At 44.3% G+C, this 14,475-nt stretch overlaps 1 protein-coding gene across 5 annotated transcripts in view; it reads left to right on the forward strand.

Moving 5' to 3' along the window:
• CDKL2 (cyclin dependent kinase like 2) overlaps nt 1–14,475 on the forward strand; it is a 30,356-nt gene that overhangs the window by 14,134 nt on the left and 1,747 nt on the right. For 4 of the 5 annotated variants that reach the window (XM_045019301.1, XM_045019303.1, XM_045019302.1 and 1 more), the window contains 7 exons: nt 1,573–1,712; nt 3,353–3,441; nt 5,482–5,611; nt 9,796–10,088; nt 12,915–13,008; nt 13,742–13,859; nt 14,058–14,164. In XM_045019301.1, coding sequence (XP_044875236.1) covers nt 1,573–1,712; nt 3,353–3,441; nt 5,482–5,611; nt 9,796–10,088; nt 12,915–13,008; nt 13,742–13,859; nt 14,058–14,164 — 971 coding nt within the window. Of the gene's footprint in view, nt 1–1,572; nt 1,713–3,352; nt 3,442–5,481; nt 5,612–9,795; nt 10,089–10,857; nt 10,964–12,914; nt 13,009–13,741; nt 13,860–14,057; nt 14,165–14,475 lie in introns of those variants that run through there. The other variant, XR_006579842.1, reaches the window with a different exon arrangement.

Raw genomic sequence — 14,475 nt, forward strand, 5'->3', positions numbered from 1 at the left:
AGACTTCAGTAGCCAAAGTGTCCTCAGTTAAAGGGACAGATAGTGCATCTGCTGTCTCCTTGAGTTTTTCCCCCCATCTCACTGTCCTAACCTCTGTCGTATCCAGACTGAGCCTCAGCTAGCGTGCACTCATCCGAGCCACAGACCTTGGCCAGACACAGTGGAAGCCAAAAGATCACAATTTGGAGCTGGCGAAAGGAAGAACTTGGTCAGAATGCTGCAGGCACCCCAGGCGGTCTCCCTAGTGGCCTTACGTATGGTACCCCCTGAACAGGAAGGGTGAGAGTGGGACCCTGACGTGCCCCCTGCAAGAGAGCTCTCAGCAGAGGAGCACGCTCCTGCTGCCGCTGGCTGGGTTCTTTCAGAGAAATCCATGGCACGCCCGCACCTTGAGTACTGCATGGAGTTGTGGTCACCCCATCTCAAAAACATATGTATTAGAACTGGAAAAGGTACAGAGAAGGACAACAAAAATGGTTAGGGCATGGCACAGATTCCGTATGAGGAGAGATTAAAAAGACTGGGACTGTTCACCTTAGAAAAGAGATGACGAAGGGGAAAAATCAGGAGTGGTGTCAAGGAAGTGAATAGGGAAGTGTTCTTTACCCCTTCACATAACACATGAAGCAGGGGTCACCCAATGAGATTAATAGGCAGCAGGTTTAAAACAAACAAAAGGAAGTACTTCTTCACACAGTGCACAGTCAACCTGTGGAACTCATTGCCAGGGGATGTTTGGAAGGCCAAAAGTATAACTCAAAACCTCAATAAGTTCATGGAGGATAGGCCTATCAATGGTTATTAGCCAAAGTGGTCAGGGGCACAACCCCGTGCTCTGGGTGTCCCTAAGCCAAGCCTCCAACTGCCAGAAGTCAGAACTGGATGGTGGAGATGAATCACTTGATAATTGCCCTGTTCTCTTTATTTCTTCTGAAGCATCTGCCACTGGCCACTGTCAGAAGACAGGACGCAAGGCGAGATGGACCATTGGTCTGACCCACTATGTCTGTTCTTATGTTCTTAGAAGCAGTAACGGTCACTCCAATTAAACTACCCGTTCCTGCCAAGGTCCATAGCTGAACTCCCAGCATCACAGGCAGTGGCTAGAGCTAAATGAATCATGACGTGAGAAGTGATGACTGGGGTGCTGGCGCAGCAGCATTTTAAGAACATTAATTCCTTTATATGCTGTAAAAAGGAGGGGGGGGTCTCTTTTAGCTTGAAAATGGAGCCACAGTTAATTTTGCTTGTAGAAGGGAAGAGAGAACCCGCAAAGGCATCACTGAAGGGTCTCAGTCTCTAAGGTTAGTCTGGGCCAGGTTGAGCAATAGATTTTTCTCAGCCAAGAAAAGCCTTTTCGTATTGGCTGCCTTTGAGGTTCTAGATCCAAAAGGTCTGGTAGGATAAAGAACCACAGTGAGACCGCTGAGCGCTTTAGCTAGCGTAAGGACAATGGTAAATGTTTACTGTCACTGACATCCTGCCATCTACAGTCAAGCAGAGGGCCACAGTCTGTGCTAAGCTTTCTATATGCATTGGTGATATTATAACTATATAACCTATCCATTCCAGGCAACTTAACTCCTCGGCATGAAGAGCTGTTCTATAAAAATCCACTCTTTGCTGGAGTGAGGTTGCCAGAGGTCAAGGAGGCCGAACCTCTTGAAAGACGGTATCCCAAGCTCTCTGCGGCAGTGTTAGATTTAGCCAAGGTAATTAATTCGTTTGGAAATGCCTTGGTCTTCTGTTTTCTCCTTCTGTCCGTCTTCCCTTTGCTCTTGAGGTTCTGTGATTTAGATAGTGGGGAAGAGGGCTCAGAAAGGCAAGGGAGAGGCTGCGTCTCGGGCTTTCTGTCGGTTCCCAGTCTAATTAACCAGTAGCTGGGTTAGCAGGAGAAAAAACATGGTGCGCAGCCCTCTTCCTTCAAACAAAACACGCTGCTGCTTCTAATATTTACTGTGTCCTGATCCCCTTATCTGTGCTTTTTGCTTCCACCGTTGGCTGTAGTCCTTATCCTGGGTCAGCTGAGTCCTCACCCCCTTTGTGTCGCCCCACTCATTGCTTCTGCACTCAGGGGCATCATTTGCCAAGGGGACAGTTGTCTCCCACAGACTTTTCATAGCTCTATTTTCTCCACTGCCTGTGTCCCCTGCACTTCGGATAGGCTCTGTAGCTGCCACTGGCAGAGGGAGGATAGGCTCTCTCTTGTTGTCTGCTACCTCATTGGCTGAATGGGGATGGAGCTGAGCTCCCACTCCTGGTGGGGTTGGTGATGGTTGGGGAAGGAGGCTCTGAGCTGCTCTCCTTCCTGCCTGGATCCATGGCCACTGAGCAGAGGGAGCAAGAGCTGTGGTCCCTGCTCCACATGCTTTGTTCCCCTCTCACGTCGAGCAGCTGCTAGGGTGGTGGTGGTGGTGGGAAGTAGGGTCTAGTCTGGCTAGTGATTTGGAGACCCCATAGGCACCAAAATGGCTAGGGGTGGCCCTGTCTACCAGACTCTTAAGCAGTGAGTTGGGCACGGAGCGGGACGGGTAACACATGCTGACCAGTGTGTTACAGATGCAAAATCCTAGCAAGGAGCAGTTAAAACACCCCTTCTCTCTCGTATGTGATTTTATATTGTGTGGGCACGTGGGGAGCAACTTTCTCTCCCTATAGCTAGTTGCATTCAGTGTGCACAGTCTACAAGCCAGAGAACCACTTCCCTGTAACTCCTGGAGTCGGTAGCTTTCCTTGTAAAGAACGGAAGCAAGTAGGTCTGTCATTAGATGGTGGGGAGGAGTAGACAGGAGTCTGCCTTCCATCTTCCTCCCCAGAATTTTCTGCCTCTGTTACAATGGCAGTTAGTCTCTAGAAAACCCTCAATGTTGCCTTAGCTGCTTTAGATTTTTAGTTTTGGGAAAATATGTATTGAACATTGCAGCTGCTAGTGTGTGTGTGTGTGTGTGTGGAATACAATAATTTTGTTGGCCAAATTATATAACACTTTGAACACAACTCATTTGGTTTCTAATGCTTAACATTGTCCGTGCTGTAAAATCCTGACCAAAAAATTAAAATAATCAGAATTAGAGAGATGGTTACAGGTTAGGAGAAAACGGATTGATGTCTGTCAGTGAAAGGCAGCAATTCCATATGGATGGAGTTTCCAAGCAAACATTGTTAAATTCCTCCAGTTTGTCCTCCCTGGTTACATCCCTTAGTCACACTGTAGCAGTGTTTTCTTCTATAACTTTGGACCTTGTTTATTTGTTTTCTTACTGTATCTTTAGTGACTTTTATTTAGACATAGCAAAGATTTTTCATTTGATGCTACTGCAGTTGCCTACCAAAATTTACCTTGGTCTTTTAGAAATGCTTGCAGATTGATCCGGACAAAAGGCCATCCTGTGCTGACCTATTGCAGTGCGATTTCTTTAACAAAGATGGATTTACGGAAAGGTACGTTGTCTGTTGGCTTCTTGGTCAAAATGGCCATGTGAGAGAAGGAAATAATGCCACTGAGCTGTGTGAGGTTCCGTGCTGAGTTTGCAGGGCTGGCAGTTAGAAAAAAACACAAGACTTTACTTGTACACTGAGCACATTTGATATGGAAAATGCCGAACAGTAAACATGGAGCCCTGAACAGTGCCATTTTTACCTAGTCATTTTGCAGAGTAGAACTGCACTTTTGGATAAAGAGCAGCCTTCAGTGTGGTTAGCATTACACGAGTGTAGTACTTGCTGCATGTTTGGCAGAAAAAAGAAAATTAGTATGCCCAGGGAAAGTTAGAGAGTTGCCTGTAAATAAATATTCATCGAGTTATTGCCATAAAATGCACAGAAAACATATTAGAAATTGGGGTGTGAATTATTTGGCCAGGTTTGTTCAGTTTTTTCTCAACAAAATTTGAGTAATTCTAGATCAGGGGGTCTCAAACTTCACTGCCCTGCGACCTCCTTCTGACAACAAAAATTACTACATGACCCCCGGAGGCGGGACTGAAGCCTGAGCCTGCTGGAGCCCCCCTGCCCTGGACGGGGTGTGGGGGGGCAAAGCCCAAGCTCCTCTGCCCTAGGCAGGGGGAGGGGGCAACGCCGAAACCCAAGGGCTTCAGCTCCACGTGGGGGGCCTGTAACCTGACCTTGATCTTTGGCTTCAGCCCAGGGCAGTGGGGCTCGGGCATCAGCCCCACACAATGGTGCTGGGCTTGGGCTCCAGCAAGTCTAACGCCAGCCCTGGCAACCCCATTAAAATGGGGTCATGACCCACTTTGGGGTCCCAGCCCACAGTTTGAGAACCGCTGTTCTAGATGATTAAATAATAAAACACAATTATACTTACCTTTATCTAAGTGTGGCAAAATACTATTCAAGTAGTACAGTATCAACACCACATGGCTGCATATACAGCACATTCCACAGTCCATTAAAATCAATGGAGTGCTACCATTGGCTTTAGTGGGTTTCGGTTCAGGCCCATATACGCTCGTTACATTGAGTCTTGTGTTACTTGCTAAGTAGCAAACCAATGTGAATAAGGATCGCTGCTCAGGATTGACACCAGTTTATATGCTTGAATTCTTGTGCAGGCAGGTGCTAAAATGGGGACACAAAGGATATTACCTAATTTCTGATGCAGAAATTATGTGCATTCTTTTTTCCAAGTGACCTCTTCTCTAAAATACCAGGAGAGAGTACCACCAGTTTCACAGAAGCGTTTAATCCGGCTCCTATTAAAGTCAATGGCAAAACACCCTTGGCTCCAGTGAGAGCAAGAGCAGGCCCATTGATTGTACAATGGATGCTACTTAATAGCAATCCTGATGTTAACAACTTTCGGTTCATAACAACATTTTTCTGGGAACCAAACCTTTCCCATTGACTGTAAGTTAGTAGGATTCAGAGACTGGCAGTAGGCATGCTGCTTATTGACAGCTATTTTTGGAAGAAAGGCCCTGGCTGCAGGCAGGTTTGTGGGGCTGCGACCAGGAAAGGCGTGTCCCAGGGCTGCTTTTGCTGGCTGCAGCCACACAAACCTACCTTTCGCTTATTGGCAGCCTTCAAATATATTAGCAGCTTTTTGCTGGGAACGGAGAGATTGCAAATAAGCGGAGTCCATAGTAATTCCATCTGTTGTCCCAGAGCACAAGAGCAAGTGTCCTCTTTAATAATGTTTCACTAATATCCATAAATGACACAGACAACATTTTACATTACATCATTAATCGTTGCATGCAGCAGAGAGAGTCACTGAATTGGAACATAGGATGTAATTGCCGTGTATGTTTTGTTAGATGTATATATTCAGGCCACACTAACTTGTGAGGCTTTTTAATGGGTAATCCAGTTTGGCCAATTTCTCATTTTAAAAAAGTATAATAGTTTGTTTGACTTCTTATTCAAAAGAGACATAATCTGACTGGGCTTGGGGTGAACACCAAGTTGTGTAGATTTTGTACTAATGGAAGTTGCTTTGTTTGTTTTTAATATGGAATGTAGATTTGCTCAGGAGCTTAGGTTAAAGATCCAGAAAGATGCCAGGGACCATCCTTTGCCAAAAAAATCAAAAATTAGCAAAAAGGACAAAGACGATTCTTTAGGAGAAGAAAGAAAAATGCTTGATATCCAGGTTAGTAGATCTTGTTTTTGTTTTCCATAATAGTATTCATGTAATCTTTTAAAAAATCCATCTCTGTATGTGCATACGCCCCACTTCTGTAATTACATAGAGAAATATATAGATATTTTTACTTTCCATTATTAAAAATGCACCTTCTTTCATCACTTTCTGGTAAGGCAAGCATAATTCTTGGAAATACGCTTTTGTGACCTAGAGCTATTGAAATTTTTTTCCAATAAATATGGTCGATTATCAGAAACAATATTTTGTGCAACCACAGCTTTTCTTGACAATTTAAATCTTTTGCAAGTTTTTGACCAACTTTTTTCATTTATTGTTTTTTAGCATTCCCTTACCAGGTTTGGTTTTATTTTTCTCCATCGCTACATTTGATTGGTCAACTAAGGTGCATTGGAAAATTTCAATTATAAAATAGAACAAAAAATTACGCTTTTAAAATAGGTGAAATTTTTGATTTAAAAAATAATTCTGAATGGTGAAAAACTGGCCAGTTTAATAAACCAGTGAAATGAAATTTTGAAATTTTCAGTTATTTTCCCTTACCCCAGCTGTATTTCTTATATCTTGATTTAATCACGGCCGAATGCAAGACAAGGCTACCCTTGTAGGTCAGTCTGAATCTATAGTTGATGCAGAAAACGTGCACCAGCTGGGCAGTGTTAGTCTTAGGCAGTATATTAAACCTGCTCCCTGTCAATTCTGTTGCTGGGTCACATACAGCATACAGGCTGTGATACGAAAAACCCTCAGCTTCATTCTGGGCGATCAGCTGTGGTGCTTGGTGCTGTATCATTTCACAGGGGTAATTCTCTGGAGACTGGTGACAAGACAGCCTCAGCAGAGGGCCTTAGTCAAGATTTTCAAGTGACTGGTGATTTTGGGTGCCTAGGTTCTTGGGTGTCCTACCTGAGACACCTTTAAGGGACATGATTTTCAGAGCATGGGTTCTCTGTAGGGTCTGCATCATTTGGCCCTGTATCAATGTTTGTACATCATTCTTCCCCCCCATTATATTATTCTCTCCAAATTGTGGTCTGGGTGAGCATCTGCCACTTACTTTGAAAAAAGATCCTTGTGTATAATTTCAAAATTATTCCAAGTGCAAATGCTATAGAAAATTCATGCCATTTGATAATTGTACATTATCCAACACTTTTATATGTTTTATAGTCTGCAGTTTGGTGTCTATAAATACTATTGCTCATAAGCTTTGTACTCTGAGGCAATCCCAGGGCCTGTAAATTAACATTTTATTCACGAGGAAAAAAATATGGCTAGGATAAAGTCTGATTTAGGTTATTTTTTAATTGAGAAACGCACACATCTGTGGATTGCTGATAACATTTAAAAGTACATGTGTTTTAATTCAGTTGGTGTTTATTCCAAAGTGTCTAAAATGAATGTGCTAAAAAGAGAAGTGACTTTCATTTCTGAGCTGCATTTTATTTCAGTTAATGGTTAAGTTTATGTTTTGCCTTTTTGGTACTTTAAACTTTAAAGGTCTCATAACTGAAAGCTGTACACACATTAATCCCGTTTTATTTGAGACAAGTGCAGAATTGGTTTAGGAAAGGAATTTTTCTGGATTCATTAACATGCAGTGCAACACTTCTGTTATGTATTCCATGTTAAATGACTTCAAAAGGGAACAGATTAGATGGCAGCTGACTCTTTCAAGGTCAGATGAGAAAAAGCTATGTAGTGCTCAAGCTTTTAAAAATATAACTGCTGCAACAGACATCTAAGGAAAGATTTTATGTAGCCCAATCATTGCTCTTAGCCCGGCAGTGAATGTCCAGCAAACTTACTGGACTAATGGACTGGCTTTCACTTACTGAAAATAGCATCCATCCAGAGAGCAGGAAGGGGCTGTGCTGGGTGAAGCATGCTTTTAAAGGGCATTTGGATAAGGAATTCCAGAGCTCATGTAAAGCCTCCTGTGAATTATTTCTTTATGTGCAGAAATGTTGGATTTCCTTTTGGCTTCCTTGCTAAGCCCCAGAGGAATCTTTCCTCCTCCTTTTCAGAGGTGGCCGGAGTGCTAAACTCTATATAGCAAAATGACTGTCTGGAAGCAACATCTCCAGATATCAGGGTCTTATTGTAGGTCTAAGCTGTCACATACCCCTTCCTGTATGATGTGAGTATAATGTTGTACGTTTCCCTCCCCCGCCTTTGCGCCAGACAGTATTCAGTGTAGCTCTGTCAGTACTGAGAGAGTTGAGCGCTAGGGACGTGAAGTGTGGCCCTTAGAATCGGCAAGCCCTGAGCATTAATCCTGTCTCTGATGCAGACTCCATCTGTGGTTGTGAGCAAGTCGCTTAAACCGTTTTCCTCAATTCCCAGTGGGTAAAATAAGGATGGAACATGGTTACCTGCCAACTACGCAGAGCTGTGATGAGGGTTCATTAAAGTGTGTAAATCAACTGACCATGCACAGCATTATGTTGCATCGCTGCTCAATTGTTGCAGATCCCTGCTCCAGATGTAGAGACTTTTGCTGTAAATCCCACGCTAGGGACTGGGATCTGCCTCAGTGACGCTTCTCTGTTCAAGTTCCATTTCTTTGGAAGGATATCTCTATTTTTTCTTAGACTTCTCTGGCCTATCTGCCTCTTCAAAGCACCAGTGACTCCAAAAGCCCTCGGCCCATCCTCCTTTCAGCCCTCTCCTGTTCTCAAATGGGTTTCTCCATTGGGCAGCTCTAGTGAGCTGTGCCTTCCAAGAGCCTGGGAGGTGTCCTGTAATCCCATGAGTTGAATAACATGATTAGCCCTCATGCATGGTACCCAGGATTCCTTTTGTCTCAGAGCCTCTGGCAATGAAAAGCTGTAGGTGTCAGGCTAGGATCAAAATAATGGGTTGCAGCTTTTGTTAAAAAAAAAACCAACCAAACAAACCAAAAAAAACCCCAACAACCCCACCACCAACAAAAAACCCTCTTCTTGCCACCACCCAGCTAACCTAGCTGTAGTCATGTGCCGTCCCTTAAGGGAAATCACAGTAAACATTTGCTTACCTGTCTCTTAGGTTATGTCAAAACAGGCGTGAAAATGTTGTGGCTGATCAGGCTGACGGTGCTTTCATACCAGAGCCTAGAAATGTGTGTTGCCGAAGCCCTGACTGATGTGGGGTCTCATCCTCCATGATTTAGTCCATCAGCTTTGTATGCCTTCTTCGTGGTGCATGTCACTGCACTTTCGGCACATGTTAATTTCAGAAATATTACGCTCCATAACTAAACATCCTCTGGTTCAGTGGTTCTCAGACTTTTGTACTGGTGATCCCTTTCACACAGCAAGCCTCTGAGTGTGACCGCCCGTTATACATTAAAAACACTTTTATATATTTAACACCATTATAAATGCTGGAGGTGAAGCAGGGTTTGGGGTGGAGACTGACAGCTCGCGACCCCTCCATGTAATAACCTCAAGACCCCCAGTTTGAGAACTCCTGCCCTAGTTACTGGTGTGTTGCATGTACCTTGACCTGCTGGGAAGGGATGCTCAGTTGAGTGAGGAATAGACACTGTCCTGGTCTAGACTTAAAAACTTGATCAACCCAGCTACATCACTCAGGGCTGCGAAAAACGCCACCCCCTAAGCGCCATAGTTAGGTTGACCCACCAACCCCTTGTGCAGACCCAACTAGGTTGGTGGAAGCATTATTCTGTTGATCTAGTTACCATCTCTTGGAGAGACTAACGATACTGATGGAAAAACCCTTTCCAGCAACATAGGCAGCATCTACACTACAGCAGGACAGTTACAGTGCCACAGCTGTGCCACCGTTGCGTAGACCTGTCCTGCAGCACAATTAGGCCCAGTTAGTGCTATTTTACTAGGCACGTAGGTGATGAGAAAGAACATGCCCTTCAATTTTCCTAAACACGTTAAAAACCAAACCAAACCTCCTGCATTGATGGGATGTGGTAAGATAACTTATTTACATAGGACGGTGAGACTTGATATGTCTTTTGTGAATTATGAACTCTACCTTCTGCTGATGGAAAACAGGTGTTTTCTTCATAACATCACTACACTTCTACCCGAATCTCACCGCTTCTAATGAGTGTCTGTCTTCTGTTCTTTTTCCACACATGCTGCTGTAAATTTATGTTAATGTCCGTCCTAACCCCAAATAGGCAGAGTGACACTTCTCTTTCTAAACAGGACTTCAGCATTGATCCAAAGATCAAAGATCCTAAACTGTTCAAGGTGAAATTATCCAAAGCTGAGGTGGAGAAAGCTGACAGATCTTCCAATATGAGCTGCCTGTATGACAGTGGAACCAGTCAGTTCAAAACAGCCCCTCCGACAAGCATGAAAGACTCCAGCAGCAGCTTGGATTACATAAAGAACCCAGGCATGGTTATTCCTCCCATTATCCCGAACCTTGCCACCATCACACCTAATATAAATGTTAACTCTGGGATGGGAACTATTCCTGGAACCCATAATTACAGGTATGGAAGCTAAATAGAGGAGTTTAGCAAATGCTCCTTAAGGGAGAGAGTCATGGAATGACATTGTTACAATGAAGGGGGTTAAATGGGTTTTGGGCAGGGCTGGGTGGGTGGTAAAAGATTTTCAGCGGTACGGGGGAGCGGCTGTAATTGTATTTTGAGATTATGGAATTTAAGAGTTAGAATCTCTGCTTTCCTGAGTTTATGCCATTCTCCCAGCTTGAGAATGGCATAAACTCAGGAAAAGGGAGCTGGTTGTGGCTTCCTGATTCTCTCCCTGGCCCTGATGCAACTTCATGGCTGCTGTAATATATGCCAGTAGGCAACAGTCCTCATGGGACCAAACACCAGTTAGAGATACCCAGAGCACAGCATGCTCTGACCACTCACGCTCGCCTTCCACCAGGGCTCTGTGAATAGGGTGGCATCAGGACTGGCTATGACAGCTCTGGGGACTCTGCCATGTCATTTTCTGCCTTATTTGCACCACATGAGCAGCACAAAGCAGAGCAGGCAGAGGACTGCCTCTAGGAGTGTAACCACAAAGGAAGGTATCAGTTAGAAGGCAGTTATCCTAAGCAAATTGATTGGTTGGTTTTTTTTGGTATTTGGCGATCCCAGAATCTACAGCTGGTGTACACGAGTTCTTGTCTGTAATTCTTACTCCTGGGGGAATTCTGTGCCACTGCGCACATGCAGAATTCATGTCCCCCTGCAGTTTTTTTTTCTCCGCAGAAAATACATTCAGTTTACGCCTTTCGCCCACCAGGGGCTGCTGTGGCGCCAGAACAGAGAGCAGCTGCTCACCAGCCGTAACAGCTGATAGGGAGAGAGCAGAAGCTGCATTTCTCACAGCGCCCTGCCAATGGGGCCAGGTGAGGAAGCGTATACTGGGGGAGTGGGAAGACAGAGCAGGGCACACGGGGTTGCTGGGAGGTCACATAGACTGGGGTCCAAAAGGGCTAGTGTGGGGGACAGACTGGGGCGGGGACTGAAATGGTGTGGGGATGCAGGGCCACATGGGATTGCAGGGGGCAAGGGTTGGCTGAGTGGGGGTGGAGAGACATATGGGGATGGGGGGAGGGAGGGGAGGTGCACGGGGATGGGCAGGGGGTGCAGGGGGAGGAGATTCAGGGACACATGGGGACAGGGGCAGATGTGCCTAATGAATGAGAGAGGCTGGGATCAGCCAGGGTCTGCATGAGGGGAGGCTCCCCCACCTCATAACAATCCTTCCCCCCCCAGTCCCCCCCGCCCCACATTGCATACTTCTCCCAGCCACATCCAACAACCCTTTAGGTTCATTCCCAGGCTCCTTCCCTCTCTCTCAGCTCCTCCGTTACCCCTGACTCCCCAAAGCCTTTGCACTGCTTCTGAGGGGTGTGGGAAATATGGTTCTGTACTGTAGTTTAAATGAATGATTACTCAGAGTTCTGTATTAATATGCCTAGTAAGGAATCTATTTGTCCAAGGAAAAAAAAAATCCTGAATCTTTCATTGTCTGTATTGTTACAGACATACTTGTTGGCAGGTATTTTGAAATAAATTATCAAAATAATTGAAACTGATGTGATTATATTGTGTTGTTTTGACAAATAAAACATGTAGAATTTTAAAATATTTTGGTGCAGAATTTTTAATTTTTTGGTGCAGAATTCCCTCAGGAGTAAGTTCTGTGTTAGCAAATAATGGTTTGTCAGCTATTCTGGAAACATACAGACATGGATCAGTGTTGCCATCTGGTGTATTCCTTGCTGTAACAGATGTTTAATAATTATGGGCCAGATAGAGCCCAGGGTGTAGGGGCATGAAAGAGGGAAGAATGCAAAGATCATCCTTCTTGTCCCTTCTGCACAGGAATCTGGGACACACACACTCACTTGAGCTCTGATTTGCGGGGCTAACAGTAACTGTCTCAGGGGGGGCAGGTAAGGCTGTGATCTCAGTGCCTGCTGGAGCACCTGTGCTCCGTTTGTCTCTGGGTAGCTGCAGGAAGTATTGTGGCTCTGAAGATTGATGTTTCTTGGGGCTCCTGCAGGGGCAGTTAAAGGACCCCACATCATCCCCAAACACAGGTCTGTGCATAGAAGGCAGAATAGTGAGCCCTAAATACAACTATAGCAGGGAGAGAAGAGTGACTGCAAAGAGTGTTGCATCATAAAACATGAGTAGGAGAGCGTTTTCTGTGATTCAAATCTTAGACAGGCAGTATTCTCACTTGAAGTCAGTGGGATTCCAGGACTTTGCTTATGTGTGGGACGGATTGTAATCTTCCCCACTGTGTGTGTGTGAAACCACTTAGTTCGGAATCTAGAATGTGTATCAAAAGTGGTGAAAATATGTGTGCGCCCGCTCACCAGCCCTCCCCCACCACTTACGTGTGACCCAGCTTTGATGTCATGCTGCATTCTACTAGCGAAGAAGGATGTGGGATTCTCCTCTCTGGTTGGAGTAACTAATACAAACCCTCGCAGGATGCTGCTAGGCTAGTTTACCAATAACAGTCCTAGATACCAGCCTTATGAATGGATTCTTGAGGTGAGTCCATGGCAGCTGTTTGTCTGTATCACAATGCCACACTGTTCTGGGAGAGACCGACCTTGATTTTCATTGCTCGACAGGCCCAAGACTAATAGCAAGCATACACTTCTGATCCGGGTGTAATCCCCTGGCAGTGCAGTGTATAGGTTAGAGACCAATAGCTCAACAGCTGATTATGTCAGGGCTGGCTGTCTCACGCTGCAGCGTTATTTTTATACGATGATGTTGCCAAGAGATTATTGCTAATTCTGACTGGAGTCTTGGATTTTTTGTTTTTGTTTATAGAGTTGATGAGAAGACTAAAAAATACTTAACCCCTTTTATAAAGCAAGGGAAACATTCACCAGCAGGGCATTACAATGTCAGCTTGGGCACATCGGTGAGTATCATCCTTCTCCTGTAGTGAAAACAATGCATTTTAAACTTCAGTATTTACTTTCATGTCATTAATACCTTTCATTTCGGCCTTCTCTAGATATATTTCCCTTCTTTGGTTTGGGGACATCATATAGAATAGTTTACTCACAGTCATGTTATGTGAATGTATTGTCCTGGAATATTACTTAAGTTAGAGGCACTCTCCAAGCGATCTAAATGATAGACATGTAATCTTTTAGACAAGTGCAATTACAGTTTCTGGCCAGGCTGGGAGAAGAGACTACGGTGACCAAGTAGTTCAGGATTTACATTTAGAATTTTCTGTGGACAGACTATAAAAACAAATGAATTGCTCACATAAATGAGCGCCTAGCAGCTCCCACGGAATTCTCTTTGAAAGGCCATGCCAATTTAAAGCCTGATGCTATAGTCATTAATCAGGCAAAACTCCTCTCAAGATCAGTAGGAGTTTTGCCTGAGTAAGGACTGCACAGTTGAGATCACTTTCCAGTTTTTGGTGTTCTGTGTAAGTGTAGGTGGTTTCCTAAAGCTCGTCTTGAGGATTATTGAACAGAATGTTTCTAGGAAAGAATACAGGCTGTTTTGGTACTCTGACGCTTCAGTAAGTCTCATAGCAGAGACTCTCACTTGTTTTAAACCTGAATAATGGTTTTACTTTTAGTACCCCTAGCTTTGCTATATATTACTCATGGAAATTGATCCCTTGCTATCAGGTCTCAAATGAAAAGAACGTTCTTCAGGCAAACAAGAAAAGATGGGAATTCTCCAAGACAGATGTGCGTTTGCCTGAGCTAAACTATAACCATCTCCCTGAACTCAAAGGAGTGGACGGTACGAGCTTTAATTTGCTGTTAATTAAAACTGGATGATAAATAAGTTATAAAGAGCAGTGTAAGTTGCATCAAGACATTTTTTTTAATCATATTAGCATGTGACAGGTTTTCTGAGAAGGAAATATTGACACTGTATGCTTAAACCAACAACAAAAATCCACAGCAGTCAATGCATTTATTTATTTGTCTTCTGCAGCTCGAAATTCCAGATTTGTCAAAAAGGAGAACAAAACAGTCTCAGAATCTCGCATTCCGTCCCTTGCCACCATTGATCTTCACAACCCGAGCCTGGCTTTGCAACAGGTGATGATCCAATGAAATGCTTTGCATTGTTCTACTTGGCTTTTCTGCCAAGGTTTTCAAAGCACGTTGCAAAGCAGCAAGAGCAAAAAGGTTCCAGTCTCTCTGTGCAGCACATTACATTCCAGGGTGTCTGAGTAGCAGCAGCATACTCACTGGAGCAATTTGTTTTAGGACAATCCAGGAGTTTTTGGAGCCTGATGTGGGGGGGGAAAGGAACCATTTTGGGCAAACTTTTTGCCCAAATTTATGACCTTGGGATTATCCTGGGGGCAAACCTGGACCATGTTCGAGGTTCACAATACAACCACAAT

Source organism: Mauremys mutica, chromosome 5, assembly GCF_020497125.1.
Source record: "Mauremys mutica isolate MM-2020 ecotype Southern chromosome 5, ASM2049712v1, whole genome shotgun sequence".
NCBI lineage: Eukaryota > Metazoa > Chordata > Testudines > Geoemydidae > Mauremys > Mauremys mutica.